Raw genomic sequence first — 23,799 nt, 5'->3', positions numbered from 1 at the left:
TATAAAGCCCACTTTATATCTATGGGCTTCTTAATATTTAGCATGCATTAATTGTTGGAGTATGCTAAGGGGTAATTTCTATATAAGGCGCCTAAAGAATAGCGCTTAAGCTAGGGATCCACGCCTAACTTTAGGCCTGCTCATGAGCACAAATTAAAATGTGGTGCAAATGCCCACACTGAAAGCTGGATGTGCATGCACTTACAGGGAAATTCTAAAACCAGGACCTAAACTTAGTTGCTGGAATCACTGCAAGAGACCTAAAATGCCTTCAAAAAGTCCAGAATTCAGCAATTCGGCGCCTATGCAACCTCGGCTTCCGTGACCCCGTTACTCCAGCGCTCTGTGCAGCCCACTGGTTACCACTCAAAAAAGCGCTGTATCTTCAAAGCCCTGGTGATGACCCACAAGAGATTCCACCAAAAAAACCCTGCCTACATAGCATCCAAGTTGTGCCCATACACCCCTAACCGCCCCCTCCGCTCCAAAGCCGAACAAAGACTCAACATCCCTCCAGATGAGCACGGCACGTAAACGCTCCTACAGCCATTTCCTCCCTCAGCTATGGAACCAGCTACCCACACAGATAAGGTCACTAGACTCACTAATGTCCTTCTGTAGAGCAATGAAGACCTTCCTCTTCCAACAATAGGGCCTCACCTGAACAGCTTCCTCAGTTGACTCTCAAATTACTCTTTGCTATGACTAGGCTGGACTCTCGAATAATTCTATAATTGACTAAATGTAACCTAATTGTTGTTTTGACTATTCTGTTCTTAAATTGTGAATGTTAAATTGTAACCCGTTCTCAGCTTCTGGGAAAACGGGATAAAAATCGAAATAAATAAATAAATTGAATAATGCTGTTTTTTTTGTATGACTATGCTACTGTAAAGTAAAAAAAATGGAGAGGTTGAAGCACCTACTGGCGTCTAAATAAAAGGAATCGGAATCGCGCCTACATAGGTGCTTTAGGTTGCTGAATGCCAAAGTAGGCGTGGCCAACGCCAGAAGTGGCATTATCTTATGATGATGACATTTTGAAGCTGGCCCTAGTTTGTGCCAACTTAATTGGCACTATTAAAAGGATTTCACAATACAAGGACAAGATCCAAAATTGGGCAACTGAAAATATACTTCAATTGAATGCCAGCAGAACCAAAGTTGTTTGGTTTAGAACTTTTAGGACACGTATTTCTGCTGTAATCACTTTAATTCTGGGTAAATCTTTACAGGTTGAAAAGTTGCCATTGTGAACTTCTCTCTTTCCTTTGAACCTCAAGTTAACAATTTTGTCTGGTCCCTTTTAGTACTATTTATTATTTCTATAGCACTACCAAATGCATGCAGAGCTGTACATTAAACACACATGAGACAGTCCCTGCTTGAAAGAGCTTACAACCTAATTATGAAGGTCACACTGGACAAAATTGATGATATGCTGCTCATGCAGAAATTGCGGTTTGAACTGCTTGAGTAGGGTGAGAGTTGAATAGGAGGGCCAGGATTGGAGATGATGTCCCCAGCAGTGAGCAAAAGGAGGAACAGAAATGTATAAGAACATAAGAACATAAGAATTGCCATCTCCGGATCAGACCCATGGTCCATCGAGTCCGGCGATCCGCACACGCGGAGGCCCAGTCAGGTATACACCTGATTGTTCTAATCACCCATATCCCTCTATGCCTCTCATAAGGAGATGTGCATCTAATTTGCCTTTGAATCCTAGCACAGTGGATTCCTTAATAACCTCCTGTGGAAGAGCATTCCATGCGTCCACCACTCGCTGCGTAAAGCAGAACTTCCTGACATTTGTCCTGGACTTGTCACCCCTTAGCTTCAAACCATGTCCTCTTGTCCGTGTCACATTGGACAATGTAAATAATTTGTTTTTCTGCTCTATTTTATCGATGTCTTTCAGTATTTTGAACGTCTCTATCATGTCCCCTCGCAGCCTCCTCTTCTCAAGGGAGAACAATCCTAGTTTCTTGAGTCGTTCCTCATATTCCAATTTCTCCATACCTCTTATTAGTTTCGTTGCTCGTCTCTGCACCCTCTCCAGCAGTTTTATATCCTTCTTTAGGTTGGAGCAGAGCAGGAGATGATGGCGACACAGATGAGATGCAGCTAGACAGGATGGCGAGGGTTGAATGAGGGGGAGAAACTGTGGAAGCCTTGGAGATGTGAAGAAGGTAGGTGCAGAAGGCATGGTGAGGTGGTGAATTCAAAGAGTGGGCATTGTGGGCTTGAGATTTGTTGTGGTTTGGGGTGGAGGGGTAAAGTCAGTAACAAGTAAAGACGGTGTAATGGAGCCATAGACTAGGAGACGGAAATGAGACTTGAGGTACGGTCAGGGATTATCCAGAGGTAGGAGTTTGCTGGTGGACTGTAAGGTCTGCTTGGTAAGGAGGATGGATGTGGTGCAGAGGTTACTTTGAAGTAGCAGTAATAAGATCACCTGATAAAAGGTTTGGTAGTAGAAGCCTGAATTAGTGGTGATTTTCACTTGTCAGCATCAGCTGGAGGATTGCTGAGGGTGATTAATAAGTGTAAAAGTGTATAAAAGTCATTTGAAACGAGGTGGACGGTTGGGATGAGGGGCAAGGTGGGAGGGCCTAAGCAAAAGGGACGTGTGCAGGTTGGTGGGGGGCCGATCGGGTGTTCGGGGGGGCAGTCATGGGGGGGTTGATTCGAGGGCAGGAGGGCCTGGGATCCCTCCTGCCCGTATTTTAGTGGGGGTGGGGGTAGGGGGTCCACCTGGGCAGGAGGGGTTGGGCTCCCTCCTGCCCGATCTTGTAGGGGGTGGGGGGTCACGTGGCCAGGAGGGCTTGGGCTCCCTCCTGCCCCGATGTCGTGTGGGGTGGTGGATTCTGTAACCGGTGTTGTTTTTGACAGACAATGGTTACAGAATCCAGCTTTTAGGCGAAGGACTGGCTCCTCTTTCGCCTACAAGCCCTTGTTTTGGACGTTTGGGACTTAGGCTTTTTTTTGGTTGATTATAGGGTATAAGTTTAGACGTAGCGGCTTTAACTCAAGTGACTTTTAATCATGCGCTAACCCCTGCACTAGTCGAAAAACTACCGCCTGCTCGAGGAGGCGGTAGCGGCTAGCTCGGCCGACAGTTTAGCGCGTGCTACTACACCCGTTAAACCGCTACCGCGGCTTTGTAAAAGGAGCCCTAAATAAGTGAAAGCTACAAGTTATAGAAAATACAGCAGCACAGTTAATTTTTCCGAATTAAAAATATGAGAGTACACTTCTCCCTCCATATTCGCAGTTTCAGCAATCGCGCTTTTGATTATTTGCGGTTTTTAGCTTGCTGGCTCCCCCCCCACCCCCCACTTACATCAGCTTGCGTAGAGAAATCGCCGATTCCCAGCACTTTCTTCACTGTGTTTTGCCTCTCCTTCTGGAACAGGCCAGGTCACCCACCCTGTTATTTGCGGTTTCACCATATCTACAATGGTTTTTAATAGAAAAGAGTGAATAACATATGAAAAAGTTATTTGCGGTTTTTTTGTATTTGTGGTTCTGTTAATCCCCTATCACAGCGAATATGGAAGGAGAAATGTAATAAAGAATTAATTCATTAACAATAGAACAAGAGTCTGCCTTTTTGAGGGCAGAAAGCAGATCTGGTTTTCAAGGTAACCAAGCTACGTCAATTAGCCTTGCTCTTTGACAAGATGCCTGCAACATTGCAATTAATTATGCAATAACACAATCTATACACTCCACAAGGGTCTTCAATCAATACTGTAACTCAAATGGTAGCACAGACTTCACCACCATTAGAATACCCTTATGAACTAGAAGCTTATCACCAGTTTCAAGGATCCTCAGCGGCACCACTTGGAGCTCAATACAATTTCATTGCTCCAAGCTCTCTGAGGACGTAGTGGTCTTATGTGCTGGCGGTTTACTATTTGGAGGTTATCCTTGATAAAGCTATTTACAGCGAAACATGTCGGTATGACAATCCCCTTGCCAGAGACCACATGAAAAAGCTAAGTAACAGCTTTTAAACATTATTTAAGTTTAAACTAAAATGAAAAATTTCTAAAAAATGCAAGAGTAAAGAATATGATTGAATATCAAGTAGTATAATTGGACCCGATGACGAGTAGACACGTAAAGCTTGGAGCAATGAAACTGTATTGCAACATTGCAATAACATCTGGAGGGACAAATTTTAAAGCCACTTCTTCACATGAAATAATGGTTTGTGTGCAAAAATTCTCTCTTCTGCTCTTGCCAAGTCACATCTGGTTCCTGACCCAACTATTACTACTACTAATAATAATAATCACTTATATAGTGCTGTACATTTTGACATTTATAGCCGGTCCCTGCTCGGAAGAGCTTAGAGTCTAACTTGGACAGACAGACATGACATATAGGGTTGGGGAGTTAGGAATTAAAAGCACTCTCAAAGAGGTGGGTTTTAATAGCGAAGGGCAGCTATATGAGTGCATTTGTAGGTCAGTAAAAGTTTGAATTGTATTCGGAAAAGGACGGAAAGCCAATGAAGTGACTTTAGGAGAGGGGTAATGAGGAATATGAGTCGTGCAGCCGAATTCTGGACGAATTGGAGGGGAGCAAGATGGCTACATGGAAGACCCAAGAATAGCGAGTTGCGGTAGTTCAATCACGAGGTGATGAGGGCGTTATAACAGTGTACTCAGAGAGGAAGGGTAGGATTTTGATAATATTATAGAGGACATGTTGTATCTGGGTGGCGAAGGAGAGAGAGGAATCAAAGATGGCCCCGAGATTACGAGCAGACAAAACAGGTAGGATGAGAGTGTTGTCCACATTAAGCAGCTAATGCAGGTTTTTGTTTGGCACTGCTGATTTTAACAAATGGTAGAGGTTAGGGAAATCCCTTTTCTTCAAATTCACTGAGCTTTGGAACAACCTCCCTGCCCCGCTGCTGAACCTAGGCTCATTCCAATTATTCCGAAAGCATCTGAAAACCTGGCTTTTCTCCAAAACATAAAGCTATCTATTTAAAATGTAAAGCTAGCTATCCTCTTCTTAACCTCTAATTTCTTATTATGTCCTTCCCTCATTTATTGAATTACCTGTAAACCGTGTCGAGCTCTATCTTTATGGAGATGATGTGGTATACAAACTTAAGGTTTAGTTTAATTCCGTTTCTCTTCCTCTCTTAACTTTATATATTGGGTCTTCAACCAGAGGAAGCTTGATGCGATTAACAATAAGTTAAAAAATAAGCTAAAATACAAGAGGATTAATTTTCAAAATATTTAGCAAATAGAAAGTTTTTAAAGATTTATGGAAAGGTTGAAAAGAGCTGGGGCACCTCAAAATTAAAGGAAGTTCATTCCATAATTGGGGAAATTTAAAAGCCAGAGAAAGGCTAAAATTCTTGACTCCTTGAGTTCCTTTCCTAGAATGAAGGGAAAGTTTAAATCATTGAGTGCCTCTCGCATATGAAAATCTATAAACATTCCATAGAAGAAGAACAAAAATACCATATAAAATTTTGAAAATAACACAAAAACATTTAGGGCTCCTTTAATCAAGCCGCGCTAGCGGGGTTAACCCGCGTGACTTTTCACCACGCGTTAACCCCCGCGCTGGCTAAAAACTACCGCCTGCTCAAGAGGAGGCGGTAGCGGCTAGCGTGGACGGCGGTTTAGTGCACGGTATTACGTGCGTCAAACCGCTAGTGCGGCTTGATAAAAGGAGCCCTTAAACTGGATTCTGAGATAAACCGGGAGCCAAAGGAGACTCAAAAGCAATGAAGTCACGTGGTCGATTGTGCTTTTTCCATAAATCAACAGATAATATGGTCTTTTAATGACTGATTGCCCTGTTTTAAAAAGAGCTTACTTATAAATTTTTCCAAAATGTAAAACCATTAGAGCATATTAAATTCTAACACCTCTCAGCTGTCACCATGGTATCAAATCAATTAGAAAAGTTCACAACTCGATAAGAGCAATGCATTTTTCCCGCCCCTCCATCCCACTCACCTAATTTAAAGCTAAATTCATATTAGTATGAATTGTAGAAGAACAGTGGTAAAACTGAGGCTTTTTTGTTTTAGTTACATTTGCTATAAACATTCAGGATTTGGGGTTTTGGTTGATTCCTGATATATACCCATGCCAGTAGATGCACAGAAGCTGGAATTTCGGTGCCCACACAACATGGTTGTGATCATGCCAGAGCATGCGTAGATTGAAGCCGCCATTTTGTGCCCACACAACGTGGCTGCCATTAGTGTATGACCCATATGAGCATGCATACGGGTCTCCTCTTAAGGCGTGCTTCAAATTTGCATACGGTCAGCTTACTGGATCGTCAACCCAACCTTTCATGTTACTTTTATGTTGGAAGCTGTGCACTCAATCATCGGCACACAGCTTTAATGAGTGGCTTTCTGAGTTGAAAGCATGAGATGTTCCTCGAGTCGGAAGCGAGAAAAAAAAAAAAGTTCAGTTCTGTCATGCTTAGGGTTTCTAGATGACCAGGACTGTCTGGGTATTCAGACGGATTTTCAAAACCCAGCAGTTTGTCTGGGCTTTGGAAGGCCCCCAAGCCCAGGGCCACATCTGGAGGGCCTCCGAGCGTTCGTGGATGTGGTGCATGCATGTGACATCATCGTGTTGCATCCATGTATGCTCGGAGGTCCTCCAGATGCAGCCCAGACCCAGGCAAGGAGACAAGGCTTATGTGGAGGTGGAGCTGGGACAGAATGGAGCGGGGTCACATGCCCTCTTTTTTTCTTGAACAAATCTGGTAACCCTAGTCATTCTGTCTGTGGAGCCTGCAAGCTTCTTCCTGAATCATTGCTGTTGGGAGGTGCTCGTTACAGGACAAATCATTATAGTCTTCCCAAGTCAACTTGTTTGACTGACAAGGGTGCCTGGCACAACCATTTAGGGTAACTCTATAAGGAGCAACCTAGATTTAGGCAGGAAGAAAACATTCAGCTGGTGGTGTTCACTGTTTTGCAGACCACCACAGGTATAATGCCCAGAAATTCAATGCTGGGTCATGTCCAGGTTCCAGCACTGAATTTCCAGGGTTATGGAGCCAGAGAAATATAGTCTGTAAAGAGTGACACTCAGCCCTTAAACGGCTATGGGTCACTGAAAGAACTGACTTTTATGCTGTTCTAATTATGGGGTTGCCTTAGCCAGTTAAGTGCTGAATGTAACCCTGGTCTCGTTAACAAAGTCTTGGATGCTGCCTAGGTAGGGTTGCCAGATTTCCTCTTTTTTAAGCCCCGCCCCAATTTGAGGCAAGCTTTCTCCTTCGTTCATGCGCGAATGTTGACACAATGACATCACGCGAATGTGCGTGTGTATGACGTCATCACATCGACATCCGCATATGCGCAGAGGGCTTCCAGTTGCGGTCCCAAGCTGGAGACTTCCAAAACCCGGACAAACTGCCAGTTATTGGAAATCCTTCCGGGCACCCAGACCGTCCTCTAAAAAGGGGATATGTTCGGGTTTTCCCAGCCGCCTGGTAACCCTATGCCTAAGCACTTTGGCTCAGACCAGGAATTACAAAACAGGTTAAGTTTGTTGAGCTGGGACCGGAAAGATCCGCGGTGGGCTGAAGGGTATCCCCCCTCCTCAGTGTCACAAGAAAATCCACCATGGAACTAATGACCAGCACAGAAGGTGAACTATGAACTTTCTTTTAACGTAGCAACCCAAATGGGTCTACCGTATTTTCACGCAAATAACACGCACCCGTATAAAACGCGCACACGAATATAGCGCGCAGAAATCACGATGATTTGCACAAAAACTTTGATATACCGCGCTCACGGGTATACCGCGCATGCTGCCCGACGCTCCTTTCGCCCGCCCTGACTTTCCGTGCGCTGTCCCGACTCTCCGTTCACCCCCCCCTGACTTCCGTGCACTGTCCCCCCTTGAAGGTCTGTCCCCATCCTGAAAGCCTGATGCCCCCCCCCGACGTCCGATACATCCCTCCCCCCCCCCCGAAGGACCGCCGACTCCCCAACAATATCGGGCCAGGAGGGAGCCCAAATCCTCCTGGCCACGGCGACCCCCTAACCCCACCCCGCACTACATTACGGGCAGGAGGGATCCCAGGCCCTCCTGCCCTCGACGCAAACCCCCCTCCCCCCAAGAACCTCCGACCGCCCCCCAGCCGACCCGCGATCCCCCTGGCGACCCCCACGACCCCCCCACCCCCCTTCCCCGTACCTTTGGTAGTTGGGCCAGAAGGGAGCCCAAACCCTCCTGGCCACGGCGACCCCCTAACCCCACCCCGCACTACATTACGGGCAGGAGGGATCCCAGGCCCTCCTGCCCTCGACGCAAACCCCCCTCCCCCCCAAGAACCTCCGACCGCCCCCAGCCGACCCGCGATCCCCCTGGCGACCCCCACGACCCCCCCACCCCCCTTCCCCGTACCTTTAGTAGTTGGCCGGACAGACGGGAGCCAAACCCGCCTGTCCGGCAGGCAGCCAACGAAGGAATGAGGCCGGATTGGCCCATCCATCCTAAAGCTCCGCCTACTGGTGGGGCCTAAGGCGCGTGGGCCAATCAGAATAGGCCCTGGAGCCTTAGGTCCCACCTGGGGGCGCGGCCTGAGGCACATGGTCGGGTTGGGCCCATGTGCCTCAGGCCGCGCCCCCAGGTGGGACCTAAGGCTCCAGGGCCTATTCTGATTGGCCCACGCGCCTTAGGCCCCACCAGTAGGCGGAGCTTTAGGATGGATGGGCCAATCCGGCCTCATTCCTTCGTTGGCTGCCTGCCGGACAGGCGGGTTTGGCTCCCGTCTGTCCGGCCAACTACTAAAGGTACGGGGAAGGGGGGTGGGGGGGTCGTGGGGGTCGCCAGGGGGATCGCGGGTCGGCTGGGGGGCGGTCGGAGGTTCTTGGGGGGGGGGGGGGTTTGCGTCGAGGGCAGGAGGGCCTGGGATCCCTCCTGCCCGTAATGTAGTGCGGGGTGGGGTTAGGGGGTCGCCGTGGCCAGGAGGGTTTGGGCTCCCTTCTGGCCCAACTACCAAAGGTACGGGGAAGGGGGGTGGGGGGGTCGTGGGGGTCGCCAGGGGGATCGCGGGTCGGCTGGGGGGCGGTCGGAGGTTCTTGGGGGGGAGGGGGGTTTGCGTCGAGGGCAGGAGGGCCTGGGATCCCTCCTGCCCGTAATGTAGTGCGGGGTGGGGGTAGGGGGGTCGCCGTGGCCAGGAGGGTTTGGGCGCCCTTCTGGCCCGATATTGTCGGGAAGTCGGCGGTCGTTCGGGGTGGGGGTGCGAGTGGTCCTGCCGGGGGGGGGGATGTATCGGACGTCGGGGAGTCGGCCGGGCAAGAGGGCTTGGGCTCCCTCTTGCTCCGATCGTGGATGCGGGTGTGGGTGGGAGCGCGTGCGAGCGGTCGTTCGGGGTGGGGGTGCGAGTGGTCCTGCCGGGGGGGGGGATGTATCGGACGTCAGGGAGTCGGCCGGGCAAGAGGGCTTGGGCTCCCTCTTGCTCCGATCATGGATGCGGGTGCGGGTGGGAGCGCGTGCGAGCGGTCGTTCGGGGTGGGGGTGCGAGCGGTCCTGCTGGGGGGGTGAATCGGGCGTCGGGCGGGGTGGGAACTATGTTTTAAAACTTTGGTATACCGCGCTCACGCAAATAACGCGCGAGGGGTATGCGCGGTAGGTAAAAACGCGTATAACGCGCGCGTTATATGCGTGAAAATACGGTAATTTACTTAAAGTTTCCATGTAAATGCTTAATATATCAGGATAAAGATTATATTTTTGGGGACCCTTTACAATTAGAGCAATTCTTATTAGTTCAAGAAGCTCATAAGATATAAACTGATAATTACTGCCTTTTTGGAGTTAATTAAATGATACCAGTGTGATTTCAGAATTTAAAAACTCTAAGTATATACTTATTGGATTCTTGTTTACTGCATTTTACAATGTATGTTTGTGTTTGAAATTGTGAATGTAAATGTTTTTGTACATCGCTTAGATTTAAACGATTCATACATTAAAAAAAATAAATAAATATGCTTGCCGTTATTTGTGTCTACCTATGTTGGAATCTCTGTTCAGTCTGGCTAATGAGTTTATTTATTTTTTTAAAAAAATTTTTATTCATTTTCAAACTTACAATAAGTGTGATAAAATGTCCAAACAAATTAACAATATCTATATCACTTAATAATCATCAATGGTAACAGTGATAAATACTTAACTCCCACCCTTCCCCCCCTTACCTATCAAATAATCAATACTTATACAATACATAACTATAAAATTCCCCCCCCCCCACTTTCCTCACAATTGAACTTGTAAATTTAAGGGAAAAGAAAATTTCATCTAATCAGTACAATACTTTGTTAATGGCTCCCAAACATCTTAAAATTTCTTGAAACTACCCCGCTATATTGCCAGAAATCTCTCCATTTTACATATATGACATAAGGAATTCCACCCAAAATTATAATTTAATCTACTCCAGTTTTTCCAATTATACGTAATTTGTGTAAATCTGATATGACCTTCGATTGTACATTTCCCCTGCTCTTAACAAGGGTTCTCTTACTTGTAAATCACCTTGAACCTACGTAGGTAAAGTACGATCTATAAATAAAAGATTAGATTTGATTAGATTAGGTGCACATTTTGGTGCATACATTAGAAAATATTATAACGTATGTGCATTCTTTAACAATCTAGGCAAGAATATTTACAATAGCACCACGCCTAAAATACAGATGTGATTTTGATCTATAATGCTAGTATTCTTAGGGTTACCATTTGGCTTCAGAAAAAGGAGGATGGATTGAGACATCTGGGTTTTACTTCCATCGAAAGCACTGGAAGTAAAACCTGGATGTCTCAATCTGTCCTCCTTTGTCTGGAGCCATAGGGTAATGCTAAGTATTCTGTAAAACTAGGCACCTCCTTTTCTTTACAGAATAAGCTCCTCATAGGTGCTTTTTGGAATCTAAAAGAAATATGCACATCATTATTAAGAACTAGTCTTATAGCCCGTTACATTAACGGGTGCTAGAATATATGTGTGTGTGTCTGTCTTTCTTTCTTTCTCTCTCTTTCTCCTTAGACGCTTTCTGTATTTCTTTTTCCTCGGCTGTCCACCCATTCTCCCTTCCTTTTACCTTCCCTGTGTCCACCACCAACTCTTCACTGATCCAGCAGCAGCCCTTCTCCCTTTTTTTAATCTCTCCCCTGTCCAGCAGCACCTCTTTCCTGCTCCCCCGTCCAGCAGTAGACCTCCCTTCCTTTTTCTACCCCCCCCGTCTCTTCCCCTGTCCAGCAGCATCCCTTACCCCACGTCTGCCCTCCGCCGACAGCTGCCTCAAGCCGCCGTGACCTGCAGCCGCCGACAGTCGCCGCGGCCTACAGGCGCCGACAGCTGCCGTGGTCTGCAGACGCCGACAGCCACTGCGGCCTGCAGCTGCCAACAGCCAACAGCCAACAGCCTCTGCGCTGCCCGAAGCCGACATCCACCTTGGGAGAGAGAGATGCGTGGAAGCGCGCATGCGCACTCTTACCTGCGGGGACCTACAGAACACGGAAAACGGGAGCAAGCAGGTAAGAGTACACATGTGCGGCTTAGGCGTTTGTTACATTAGACATAAGAATTGCCGCTGCTGGGTCAGACAAGTGGTCCATTGTGCCCAGTAGTTGCTCCTGCGGCGGCCCTTAGGTCAAAGACCAGTGCCCTAATTGAGACTAGCCTTACCTGCGTACATACGTTACGTTACCTGCGTACGTACATTATGTTCGTTACGTATGTTACTCTCTTAATGCATATAAAACTTTTTGGAAGATAACATGGGGAAAAGATAATCATTTAAAGAAGAAAGGAACCGAGGAGGAGTCTGGCTGACAAGTATTTCAAAATGTGCCATTTCTCACTATGGAGCAATCTGTGTGTTTAATGCAACAGCAGCAATTATAATAAATTCATTCATTTGCTGTTCTTTTTCTTAATGCGATGCCTGTTATATGGACACGTCCTTGACATTTAACAATTAGTGGTTACTAGATAATCTACCATGTGCATTATTGAAAGGGCTCCGAAGCAAAAAAAAAAAAAGATGATGGGGGAATGCTTGCGTTTTATATCTGAGCTTTTAGGGAAACAAAAGACCAGAGCATTAACAGATACTGCAAAGTGCAACTTGTCAACACAGTAAAACCTGTCTAATTGGGTTTTTTTTTTTCTCTTCAAATCAATTGCAGTAACAATTCTAACAGAAACTTGCCATTTTCCAGGCTTTTTTTTTTTTTTTTATATCTCATTCCTGAACTTCTTATGCCTTTTTATAGTTTTATTTTCTACATTTTTAATGTATTTTAGAACAATGTTCACTCTGCACCTGCCTTTCACTGCTTAGAACATAAGAACATAAGAACTGCCATCTCCGGATCAGACCTTCGGTCCATCAAGTCCGGCGATCCGCACACGCGGAGGCCCTGCCAGGTGTACACCTGGCGTAATTTATAGTCCATAAACTAAATATACTTAACCCAAGTGGTCAAAAAATCACTTACTCATATAGAGAAAAATACCACTTAACATGATATATCCACTGTGTAGGAAACTTAGAGGAGGGCCTCAGATTCGGAGCATACGCGTAGTCCTATCACAGACTCAACTGTCAGCGTATTTCTATAGCTCCATGCTCCAGTCATAGGCCCATACCCCAATTAAATTTTTGAAACTTTTTAATAAATAGACCTTAAGTGTAGTGACTAAAATTCAAGACTCTTAAAGGTGAAGTTAAGATATTAAAATTCAGTCCTATTCACAGTGTATCCTTATTTAATAGGCAGCTAAATCACTTATCTCAATCTGCTTTTTCTTTTTTTCTTTTTTATTCTTTTTTAAAGGCTTCCACGTCAAGTTCTTTTATTTAGCCTATTTAATGGCTAAGCCGACGCGGCCAGCGTTTCGTGGACACCGTTGCTAGTCCACTGCGTCAGGGCCAATAGCCAGCAAACTTTCAATACTTTATAACTGCCCGGTTTTTAGCATATAGGATTTTAAGAATTGCAGCATCAACTTAGAGAAATGTTGCAGTATCTTCGGTCCAAAGTCAAATAAGCACACAGCATAGCATAATTATACTGGACTGTGTCACTTAGCAACCAATATTTCTTCAAAAATGCTTAGAGTATGATTTCTTTTTGTGAGTTGTGTCTAGATTGTCATAGCACAACATGCAGCAGTAGTCGGCCATCATACTCTCATTCCAGAAACCTTGGTAGCGACGCTCGATTAACTGAATGTCCTGGTAAAAACGTTCTTCTTGCTCGTCACTCACCATACCAAGATTTTCTGTGAAAAGTCAAGATGTGAGTGCAAAAAGTGTATTTTTAATGGCATGTGACAGCCAAGTTTCTGATACGAGTCAAAGAGGTTCTGAACTGCTTCCTTGTATGAAGGAGACTTATGGTTGCCCAGAAAGTTTTCCACTAACCACTTGAATGCCTCCTAAGCTTCAAGCTCAGCATGCCGAGAGTGATTGCTTAAAATCTTCATCCTGCATAACAGACTTGATCTGTGGGCCTATAAATCCCTTTTTGCAGTGCTGATTTTTTGAAATTTCTTAACAAGATATTGAAAACCTGGTGACTTTGCTTTACCCATGGCCTTTACCAGGTTCTTCATCAACTCCAGCTTGATATGAAAAGGTGGAAGAAATATTTTATGAGGATCCACCAATGGCATAAATTTCATACTACTTGTCCCTGGGTTATAGGTATCCCTCAGCTGCCAGACACACTTGACAAAATGTTCAGCTGTAGATCTGCTATCCCACAATTACAGGAAACAGCAGTATTTAGTGAATTCTTCTTGCATTTTCATTAGCATGCCAATGACCTTCAGATTGCCACAGATGTTCCACAGGTGTGTTTTATAACTGATTGCTTCTAGTAAATTCTTCATATTCTCATAAGACTCCTTTAGATGAGCAGAATGGGCAATTGGTATACTTGGTTTGGAATTTCTGTTGTACAGTAACACTACCTTCAAGCTTCTCTGTGAAGAATCAATGAAGATACATCATTCATCTGAACAATGCACTTGTGACAAATTGTTGAAGAGCCCGTTGATGTCATGACAAAAGCACAATGAGCCATTTACAGTGAAGAATGTGTTAAGTTATGATTCCTTTTTCTGTAATGAGTTATATTAGCATCTTTTGCAAGCAAATGCTTTTGCTTAAGCCTTGAAGCAAGAAGTTCTGCTTTTTCTTTTGAAAGATTTAAATCACAAATAAGATCATTGAGCTCAGCTTGTGTAAAGGTCTCTGGTTCTGAATCTTCATCATTCACATCATGATCAGATAATTCTGGATTGTGACCAGCTTCTGCATCATCCTCACATTCCTCATCGTGTTCCACAGAAGCAAGTCCATCTTGTGGAGATACAGGGACAGGCAGTGAATCATCATGAGGAAGAGGCCTAATAGCAGAATCCAGAGTAGGATATATAATTTTGTGCTTAGTTTTAGCTGAGAATCCACTTGTGTTCACAAGACAAAAGTAGCAATCTTTTTATATATATATATATAATCTTTATTAAATTTTCCAACTACAATTGTGCATACAAATAATTCATGTATATATAATATTACAAGAAAAGCACAATAAACTTACATATAGTAATAACCAATTATTTTCCCCACCCTCCCACCTATTAATCAAGAAAATAAATACCCACAAGAAACTATCTAAAAATTCCCCAAAACAATTCCAGTACAACCCCCTTCCCCCCTCCCTCCCACCCTGGATGTGTATGTTTAAAGGTCAGTAAAATAGAGTCAGTTATCATTCCTTACAAAATTTAGGAGGGACAGGGGAGATATGATTCAGACGTTCAAATACAGTGGTGCCTCACACAACGAACTTAATTCGTTCCAGGAGCAAGTTTGTTATGCGAAAAGTTCGTTATGTGAAACGCGTTTTCCCATAACAATACATGTTAAAAAAAATAATTCGTTCTGTAGCATAAAATATGCTAAGATGACATAAAAAAAGATAAATACATACATAAATAGATACATCTAAAAACATAATTGTTTTTTAAAACAACACACATTTTTAAAATTTAAAGACAGACTAAGTAGAGTCTAATTTTACAGTGAGAGAGGGCAGAGTCTCAGCGGCAAAAACTGGGACTTAACTGTTCATTTTTTTTTTTTTTTCTACCGTGTTTCCCCGATGATAAGGCAGGGCCATCAAATAAGACAGCCCCCCCTTTTTAGAAAAAAATGTAAAATAAGGCACCCCCCCGCAAATAAGCCACCCACCGATACCTGCGCTTACCCGAATCGGGTGGTACGGTGGGTGACTCCGTGTGGTCCCTGGCACCCCCGACACGATCGGGGCAAGAGGGAGCTCAAGCCCTCTTGCCCCCCCGACTCCCCGACACGATCGGGGCAAGAGGGAGCTCAAGCCCTCTTGCCCCCCCGACTCCCCAACACGATCGGGGCAAGAGGGAGCTCAAGCCCTCTTGCCCCCCCGACTCCCATGTGCCTCAGGCCCCGCCCCCAGGAGGGACCTAAGGCTCCCGGGCCTATTCTGATTGGCCCAGGCGCCTTAGGCCCCACCAGTAGGCGGAGCTTTGGGACGGATGGGCCAATCCAGCCTCATTCCGTCGTTGGCTGCCTGCCGGACAGGCGGGTTTGGCTCCCGTCTGTCCGGCCAACTACAGAAAGGTACGGGGAAGGGGGTTGGGGGTGTCGTGGGGGTCGGCCAGGGGGGTCGCGGGTCGGCTGGGGGGGCGGTCGGAGGTTCTTGGGGGGGGCGGTCGTTGGGGGGAGGGGGGGTTTGCGTCGAGGGCAGGAGGGCCTGGGATCCCTCCTGCCCGTAATGTAGTGCAGGGTGGGGTTAGGGGGTCGCCGTGGCCAGGAGGACTTGGGCTCCCTCCTGGCCCGATATTTTGTGGGGAGTTGGGGAATCGGCGGGGCAAGAGGGCTTGGGCTCCTTTTTGCCCCGATCGTGTCGGGGAGTCGGGGGGGGCAAGAGGGAGCCAGGCGGAGAGAGGGCAGTTAAGCGCAGTGCCTGCGCTTAAGGATGCAGCTCGGGCGACTTCGTTGTGTGAAACGAAGTTCGTTGTACGGATCAAGACATAAAGTTCGTTGTGCGCAGCGTTCGCTGTGCGAAGCGTCCGTTATGCGAGGCACCACTGTACTTGAAAGGTATTAATGTAGAACAAAATATTTTCCAGAGAAAGGAAAATGGTAAAACCAGAGGACATAATTTGAAGTTGAGAAGTAGGAGAATCAGGAGCAATGTAAGGAAATTCTTCTTTACGGAGAGGGTGGTGGATGCCTGGAATGTGCTCCCGAGAGAGGTGGTGGAGATAAAAATGGTGAGGGAGTTCAAAAAAGCATGGGATGAACACAGAGGATCTAGAATCAGAAAATAATAGGAAATATTGAAGAACTTAGGCCAGTACTGAGCAGACTTGCACATTCTGTGTCTGTATATGGCCATTTGGTAGAGGATGGGCTGGGGAGGGCTTCAATGGTTGAGGGTGTAGCTGGACTGGAGTGAGCTTTGACGGAGACTTCAGTAGTTGGAACCTAAGAACAGTATCGGGCAAAGCTTTAAATTCTTGCCCAGAAATAGCTAAGGAGAAGAAGAAACCCCCCCCCACACACAAATTTTTAGATTGAATCAGGTTGGGCAGATTAGATGGACCATTCGGGTCTTTATCTGCCGTCATCTACTATGTTACTATGTTAATGCCTATTTTTGGCATTGTCACAGGTCAGGAACAGCAATGGCTATATGAATTTTTATTTACAGATTCAAGATCTTCAGCTTGGTACTGAGGGGTGAGAGTCATACCCACTAGAAAAAAAAAAGGATATAATGACAGACCTGGCCCAGCTAAAATATGGGTGTAACTGCTGTTAATTAGTCACTGCCTCAGTAGACAAAATGAAAGCTGCGTAAGAGCAGTGAGACAAACGAAATGAAGTGCTCCAGCATATGGTGAGATAAAACATCGAGACATTTAAGTCTTTAGTTGGCAGCTGAAAATAATGCTGTTGACAGTGCAGTGTTGATCTGAAGTAGGCAGTAATAACCCTCTCACCCTTTCCCACTGGGCATGATAATGAACTTTCTGTCACCAGCTAGCCGTCTGGGTCATAATTTTGCAATGGAAGATTGATTTTCCTACTGAAGTACTAAACAATTGTGTATACCAGCATTTTTCCCCTCCGCTGAATGACCCATGAATCGACATTAGTCAAGCATAATTGTGCACCAATGTCATACTGCTTAATTTCAGGGAAAAGATGTTGTTTGCAGGAAGACTCCGATGCAACAAACTGAATTCTATAGAGAGTTTAAAATTCAGGCATCATATGAAGAATCTTTTTTCCTGCAGCTTTAAGATCCATCCTTGAGAGAGAACATTCTGATCTAAAATTCTATATTCCGATGAAGATACATCCCTAATTGTTAAAAAACAAAACAAAACCCATCTTCGGCAAAGGCAAATTCGAACATGGCTTCCAGTATTTGCCAGAATACACTTTAAATGTGCTTGTCCTACTTTCAAAATCCTATCTGGCATTTGCCCTCTACCGATTCCTTTATCTTGGATTACCAACAAACAAGAACTGGTTAGATCTATGCAGAAACTTAAATGATCATTCCCCTCTTTGAAAGGTATTGTTTCTTCTAGCAAATTGGGTAGGTCCTTCTCATTTCAAATTAACTGAATTATGGAATAGTATTCCTTTGTGGCTGAGAGATTCGGATACCCTTCAAATCTTCCGTAAACATTTAAAAACCTGGTTATTCACCAAATTGTAAATCTCCTTTTCTCTTCTTCTTTTACATTAATTTTTATAAACTGAGTCGAGCTTTACTCTCATGAAGATGACTCGGTCTATAAATTTAAGGTTTAGTTTAGGTGGGAAAATGGACTACGAGAAAGTAGCTGCCTTTATTCAGAGATTTTTCAAATGTTCAGAACTGTCGGTTTAAAACAAAGCCTATACTTTTGCTGCATTGTATGTTTGTACCCCTCCTTACAGATGATTTTGTCACATTGGAAGTGACAAATACTAAATATTAAATACTACTTTTTAATATTTAGTATTATATTAAATATTATATTAATATTAGTAATAAATACTAAATATTAAATACTACTTTTTGGTGGGCCACTATAATGATGATACATAATCTTGAATGTAAAGCTAATTCTCTCATGAACAAATGATATAAATCCATAAAAATGTGGTCCCCTTTGGATAGTTTTTCTTCTATCTATTAACATTTTATATTTCAACTGTTTCAGCAATACCAACCATTAAGCTTATTCCTTTACTTACTCAACATCTCGTGTTGACTACATTGGATTTAATTTTCATGGGTCTCCTATTGAACTTACTGGTCTCTTCTTATGGCTTCATATAGTTATTCTTGTTTACTCAATGTACATGGGAGCTTGTTGCTCCCTAATTGCATCATTGTTATTGGTTATATCATATGTACTGTATAATATACTTATCTCTGTTCTTGTAAAAATTTCAATAAAAAAATTTTGAAAATTGAAATTGTGCATCTGGTCAAAAGAGGCAGCCAGATGTCAAAACAATAAAGCATAAGCATCTCTTACCATGGCCAAAGGGATGATTCCCATGAGGTTCTTCTGGCCGATGTAGATCTTAGAGATCCCTAAGTCAGATGATTTCTCTTCGGGGTACTCAACCTGCCATGTGATTATCTGGGTGTCTGAAGGATCGTTTAAGCCCTCAAGTTCAAAGTCAATCTGCAAAATCTCGTAGGAGGGCCCAGGCACGCTAGAAGGAAAAGCAAAGATATCTTTACCTGAGTGATGAGCAGCAATCTTTATATTGGACTATAAAATTATATCACATGTAGGAGTAGAAGAGCTAGGTTTACCACATGGCTCCAGAAAAAGGAGGACGGATCGAGACATCTGGGTTTTACTTCCATTGCTTTCAAAGGAAGTAAAACTCGGATATCTCAATCCATCCTCTTTCTTCTGGAGCTATATGGTAACCCTAAGAAAAGCTAATGACCGGAGATACTGTACAATGAAAGACCTTATATGCAGGTTAATAAATGTGTCAAATGCCAAATCCAGAAGAGAATATTGCTATTAATAGAAAGTACTCTTAGGCTGGCTTTTACAAAACTGCGCTACGAAGCGGCGCATTCTAAACGCTAAGCCGCTCATAGCAATAGAACAGGTGACTCAGCATTTAGCATGCTCTTTGCTAAAGGACCCATTAGTTTTAATATATTTTTGAATGCATTTTTTTCAAAGAATTTTAAGGTTGTGAAGGAGAATACCTTTAAGGCAGTGGTTCTTAAACCTATCCTGGGGGGGGATCCCCCCCCCCACCGTCAATCAGGTTTTCATGATATCCCTAATGAATATGCATGACAACCAATACACTCCCCCGCTAGAACTTATCAGTAACTTTCAATAGCTTTACTTATTACTTTAATTAAATACTACATACCAAGAAAAGCTAATCACATAATTTTTAATTTTTAAAATATTTCTTATACTATCACATTTCATACATCTATCGCATAAACAGAACCCACCAGTTCATACAACCCATTAAAATTATACTTGTGCAGTTCCACTGAATGTTCACCTGTATAACCAGGTGGAGCAGTAACCAGAATAAACTGCGCTTGGCGTTTCTTTGTTGCGTCTATTCATCAATCACTTTGGTTTCCATGTATCAATGCCACAAACTTTTCAAATTATGCACGATAATCAAGCTCGACACGATTCCGTGTTTCGCCACTTAGGCGTCTTCAGGAGCTTATCTGGTCACGGCTCCATCTCCTTTAAACATACTTGTTCATAATACAAAATCTCTAAAAGCAGCTCCAAACCAGGATCAAACAGCAGTCGCCCGCTGTGAAGCAAATTTCCGTTGAGGCAAATTTGCATGCCTGTCACCTCTATTATATGCAAATCTGCCTCTTGCATATTAAGTATGGTTATCTTGAAAACCTGATTGATTGGGGGGGGGGGGACAGATTTAAGAACCACTGCTCTAAGGAATAAATGCTTTGTGTTGTTAACAGAGAATGCAAACAATTCAAAGTCGAACTTGAATTGGGCAGATAGCCTGAAGCAAGTCTGATAGAAACTCTGAATGTGTCTTTCATATCTCTTGGGGAACATTCATCAGAGTTCCCAATGAATTTTGGGAGAAATCTTATGCATACCTGAAGATGTTTTTGCATCTGTGAAAATTCCCAGTGACTCAACTGATCCAAATTCGCATCAGAGTTTTTCAAAAAATCAAAGCGTAGGTTTGTTTTTGGGATGGGGCTGGAATCGCTTCCCATTTTTCTTGGGAAAAAATTTGCTACCTCAGCTTGACAACCTTTCTGAATTGTTATGGCTTCAGAGACTTGTCTGACCTACCTGTTTTAAAGAAATTTGCACATTTCCAGTAACCACATTTTTTAAAGTTATTTCATTTATTTATTTAAAAAAAATTTGCATACCATTTACAACTAGGACGTTTACAGGATTATGTAAGAATTAACAAGCAGCACTGATCTATTCATTTCAGCTCTTTGTCTTTTAAGGTTGCCAACTGGAAGGGGCACACGCGTGTGGCAGGGGGGTCGGGAAGGAGCAGGCGGGCAGAGAGGAGGACGGGTGCCAGTGACCCCACCAAGACAGCGCCCGGGGTGGATTGCCCCGCCCCCCTTACTACACCACTGGGCATTACCAATTCTAATCTTGATCTTCTGTGCAACACTGCTTTTTCCACAGGCACCATCTTAGACTAGTAAAGGCTGCTTGGGTAATCCCAATTCTGTGCATTTGTGTAAAGGAAAGACTTTTTATCCTCACGCCATACATTTTTAAAGGGAAATAGGCACTTTCCTATGTAAACTCAAGTGCATATGTTTCGGAACGCAACAGCATACATGCAAGTGAGATCTCAGCTAGAGAATAACACAGGGGCTGGTACCTGTGAATAACTGCAGGGTGGATACAGGGACAGAGCCTACAGGGTGAGGACAGAGCTAGGGTTACCAGATTTTAGTTAAATAAAATCCGTACCCATAGCCTCGCTCCCAGGCCCGGCCAGTTCTGCCCCGTTCCACCCACTTCACGCCCCAGCCTCACCCTCTCAATCTATTCTCGTCGGTCAGCCGGGTCCCAAAGAAGTAGCTTTTCAAAACCAGGACAAAGTGCTGGGTTTTGAAAAGCCGTCCGGACACCCGGACATGCCCTCTTAAAAGAGGACATGTCCGGGTAAATCCAGACATCTGGTAACCCTAGAGAGCCCATGGGGATGGTGGTAAACTGTGTCCCTGTGCCATTCTCTAGACTAGCCTTAAACAGGCTTTTCCAACTAGGTGGAACAGCATTTATAAAATGCTACTATGAATAGGTAAAAATTTAACACATTTTAGACAACGAGCATCTGAATTCAAGGATTAAAAAAACCAAACCTGCAGAAGCTGCTTTTGGATTTCAATGAACTACTGTGAAATGACATCATTTGTGTCTTGTCTGCCTTTGATGTGGCAACAAGAGTATTATCTGCTGATCAGACTCCTACCACCTGCAACATCCTTCCATTATATGCCCAGTTGTTCAGGCATCTTACTGTTACTGCAACAGATTCATCCATCATTACTGGCATCAAGGAACATTTCCATCAACATTTAATAGGCACTTATTTTTCTGTCCATCCACTACACATTGTTAGTTCTCTTCTACACCCTTTTCTGAAAGAGTCCAATTGTCTTCCCAGATGATGTAAAAACACAGGCAACTGAATCTTTGGGAAAGTTGAACCCAAACCAAATTGAAATGGAATGCTTTATCTGTGATTAACAAATAATAGTTTTACAGAATATTGACCCTTTTTATAATTTAATAAAAAGATTTATATATAAAATCCTAAGTATTCGAGGCTTGAGCAAACGAGGACAGAGTCCACGGGGACGAGACTGAGATGGAGACAGAGCCCCCGGAGACAGGGTCCTCATATCATTCTCTAAATCCCTACCCTGCCGCTAGGAAAGCCTTCCCCATAGGTCAGTAAAATTTTTGAAGGTATTACAGATGAAACTCATAAGCAGGGGAGCAAGGTCAGAAGAGAGAATTTATGCACACAAACCATTATTTCATGTGAAGAACTGGCTTTAAAATTTGTCCCTCCAAATGTTATTGCAATGTTGCAGGCATCTTGTCAAAGAGCAAGGCTAATTGACCTAGTTTGGATACCTTGAAAACCAGATCTGCTTACTGCCCTCAAAAAGGCAGACTCTTTGTTCTTTTTTTAATTTATTTTTAATTTATTTTATTATTATTTATTTATGAATTTCAACTTTAACAATCTTTACAAATCAAAAGAAAGAAAAATACAATGTAAAGTGCAAATATAATAGCCAATTATTTAAAAGGTATCAAATTATTACAGAGTATAGTTAGTCCATAATACCTCTCGGGGAGGGAGCTTTAGATAAACTGAATTAAATCTAGACAATTTAATCAAAGGAACTAAAAATGGTGACCTGATTGCACTTGACTTGAACTATCTTAAACTTGGAAACAAGACAAGTCATGTAGAAGGTACTAACTGCTCTCTATCGGAAATAAACTAAGACAGCTGCTGTGGTTCGAAGAATACATATCTATTATCTTTATATATCAAAACGCACTTACAGGGAAATCTAAGTGCAAACGTTGCCCCTAATTGAACTGCCTGGGGTCTCAAAATGAGAAATTGTTTCCTTCTCTTCTGAGTGGAACGAGAGACATCTGGATACATCCTTATGATATTATTCAAAAAGGAAACATCTTTATATTTATAAAACATTTTAAGCATCCATTCCCTGTCAGAGTCAATAGCAAACTGAACAATTAATGTTGCTGAAATAGCCACCTCAGTATCCGACCTTTCCAGAAAATTAGTCAAGGCCAGACTATCAGCAGAAAGATTCTTTGTTCTATTGTTAATGAATTAATTCTTTATTACATTTCTCCCTCTATATTTGCTGTGATAGGGGATTAACAGAACCGTAAGTCGAGAAAAACCTCAAATAACTTTTTCATATGTTATTCGCTCTTTGTAAATATGGTGAAACCGCAAATAACAGGGTGGCCTGTTCCTGAAGGAGAGGCAAAACACAGTGAAGAAAGTGCTGGGAATCAGTGATTTTCTTGGTAAATGCTTGGAATCAGCGATTTCTCTATGAAAGCTGATGTAATTTGGGGAGGGGGGGGAGGAGCCAGCAAGCTAAAAACCGCAAATAATCAAAACCGTGATTGCTGAATCGCGAATATGTAGGGAGAAGTGTACTTCTTATCTTAGGTGAAGTGCAGGATGGCCTGAAATTACACCTCAACACAATCATTCCAGGTGGCCAGGCGTAAGCATGTCATCTGTACTGTTTGCTCACCTTTCTCCTGGTGCTGTGCGCTGAAAGATCAGCCGCTGTTTCGGGCTGTCAAACATTTTAAACTTTCAAATGCTGAACACAACCAAAGCAAATGGGAATACAGTTGAAGGTCTGAATCATTTGGAGGCATGCTAGAAACACCTCCACAGGCTTCCCCCCTCCTTAAATGTCAAGATAAAAAGCTCAATCTGCTAATCACGATGAAATTTTATTACCAGAGCAAAGTGTGCAATGGTGAAAGCATGAGTTAGTAGAAGAGTGTATAATTATGTGCATTAAACTGAAAATTATAGCGCAAAGATAATTTTTGTAATGATCATGGCATTACAGTTCCTGCACTAGCTGATTATTTTCC

General features: G+C 43.7%; 1 protein-coding gene across 2 annotated transcripts in view; it reads right to left on the bottom strand.

Annotated features, from left to right (window-relative positions):
* TMEM132D (transmembrane protein 132D) overlaps nucleotides 1–23,799 on the bottom strand; it is a 610,320-nt gene that overhangs the window by 207,473 nt on the left and 379,048 nt on the right. For both annotated transcript variants that reach the window (XM_033957235.1, XM_033957236.1), the window contains one exon: nucleotides 18,637–18,820. In XM_033957235.1, the coding sequence (XP_033813126.1) occupies nucleotides 18,637–18,820 (184 nt within the window). The remainder of the gene's footprint in view (nucleotides 1–18,636; nucleotides 18,821–23,799) is intronic.

This window comes from Geotrypetes seraphini, chromosome 8 (genome assembly GCF_902459505.1).
Source record: "Geotrypetes seraphini chromosome 8, aGeoSer1.1, whole genome shotgun sequence".
In the NCBI taxonomy this organism is placed as follows: Eukaryota; Metazoa; Chordata; class Amphibia; order Gymnophiona; family Dermophiidae; genus Geotrypetes; species Geotrypetes seraphini.
This window is presented reverse-complemented; position numbering and strand designations above follow the sequence as displayed.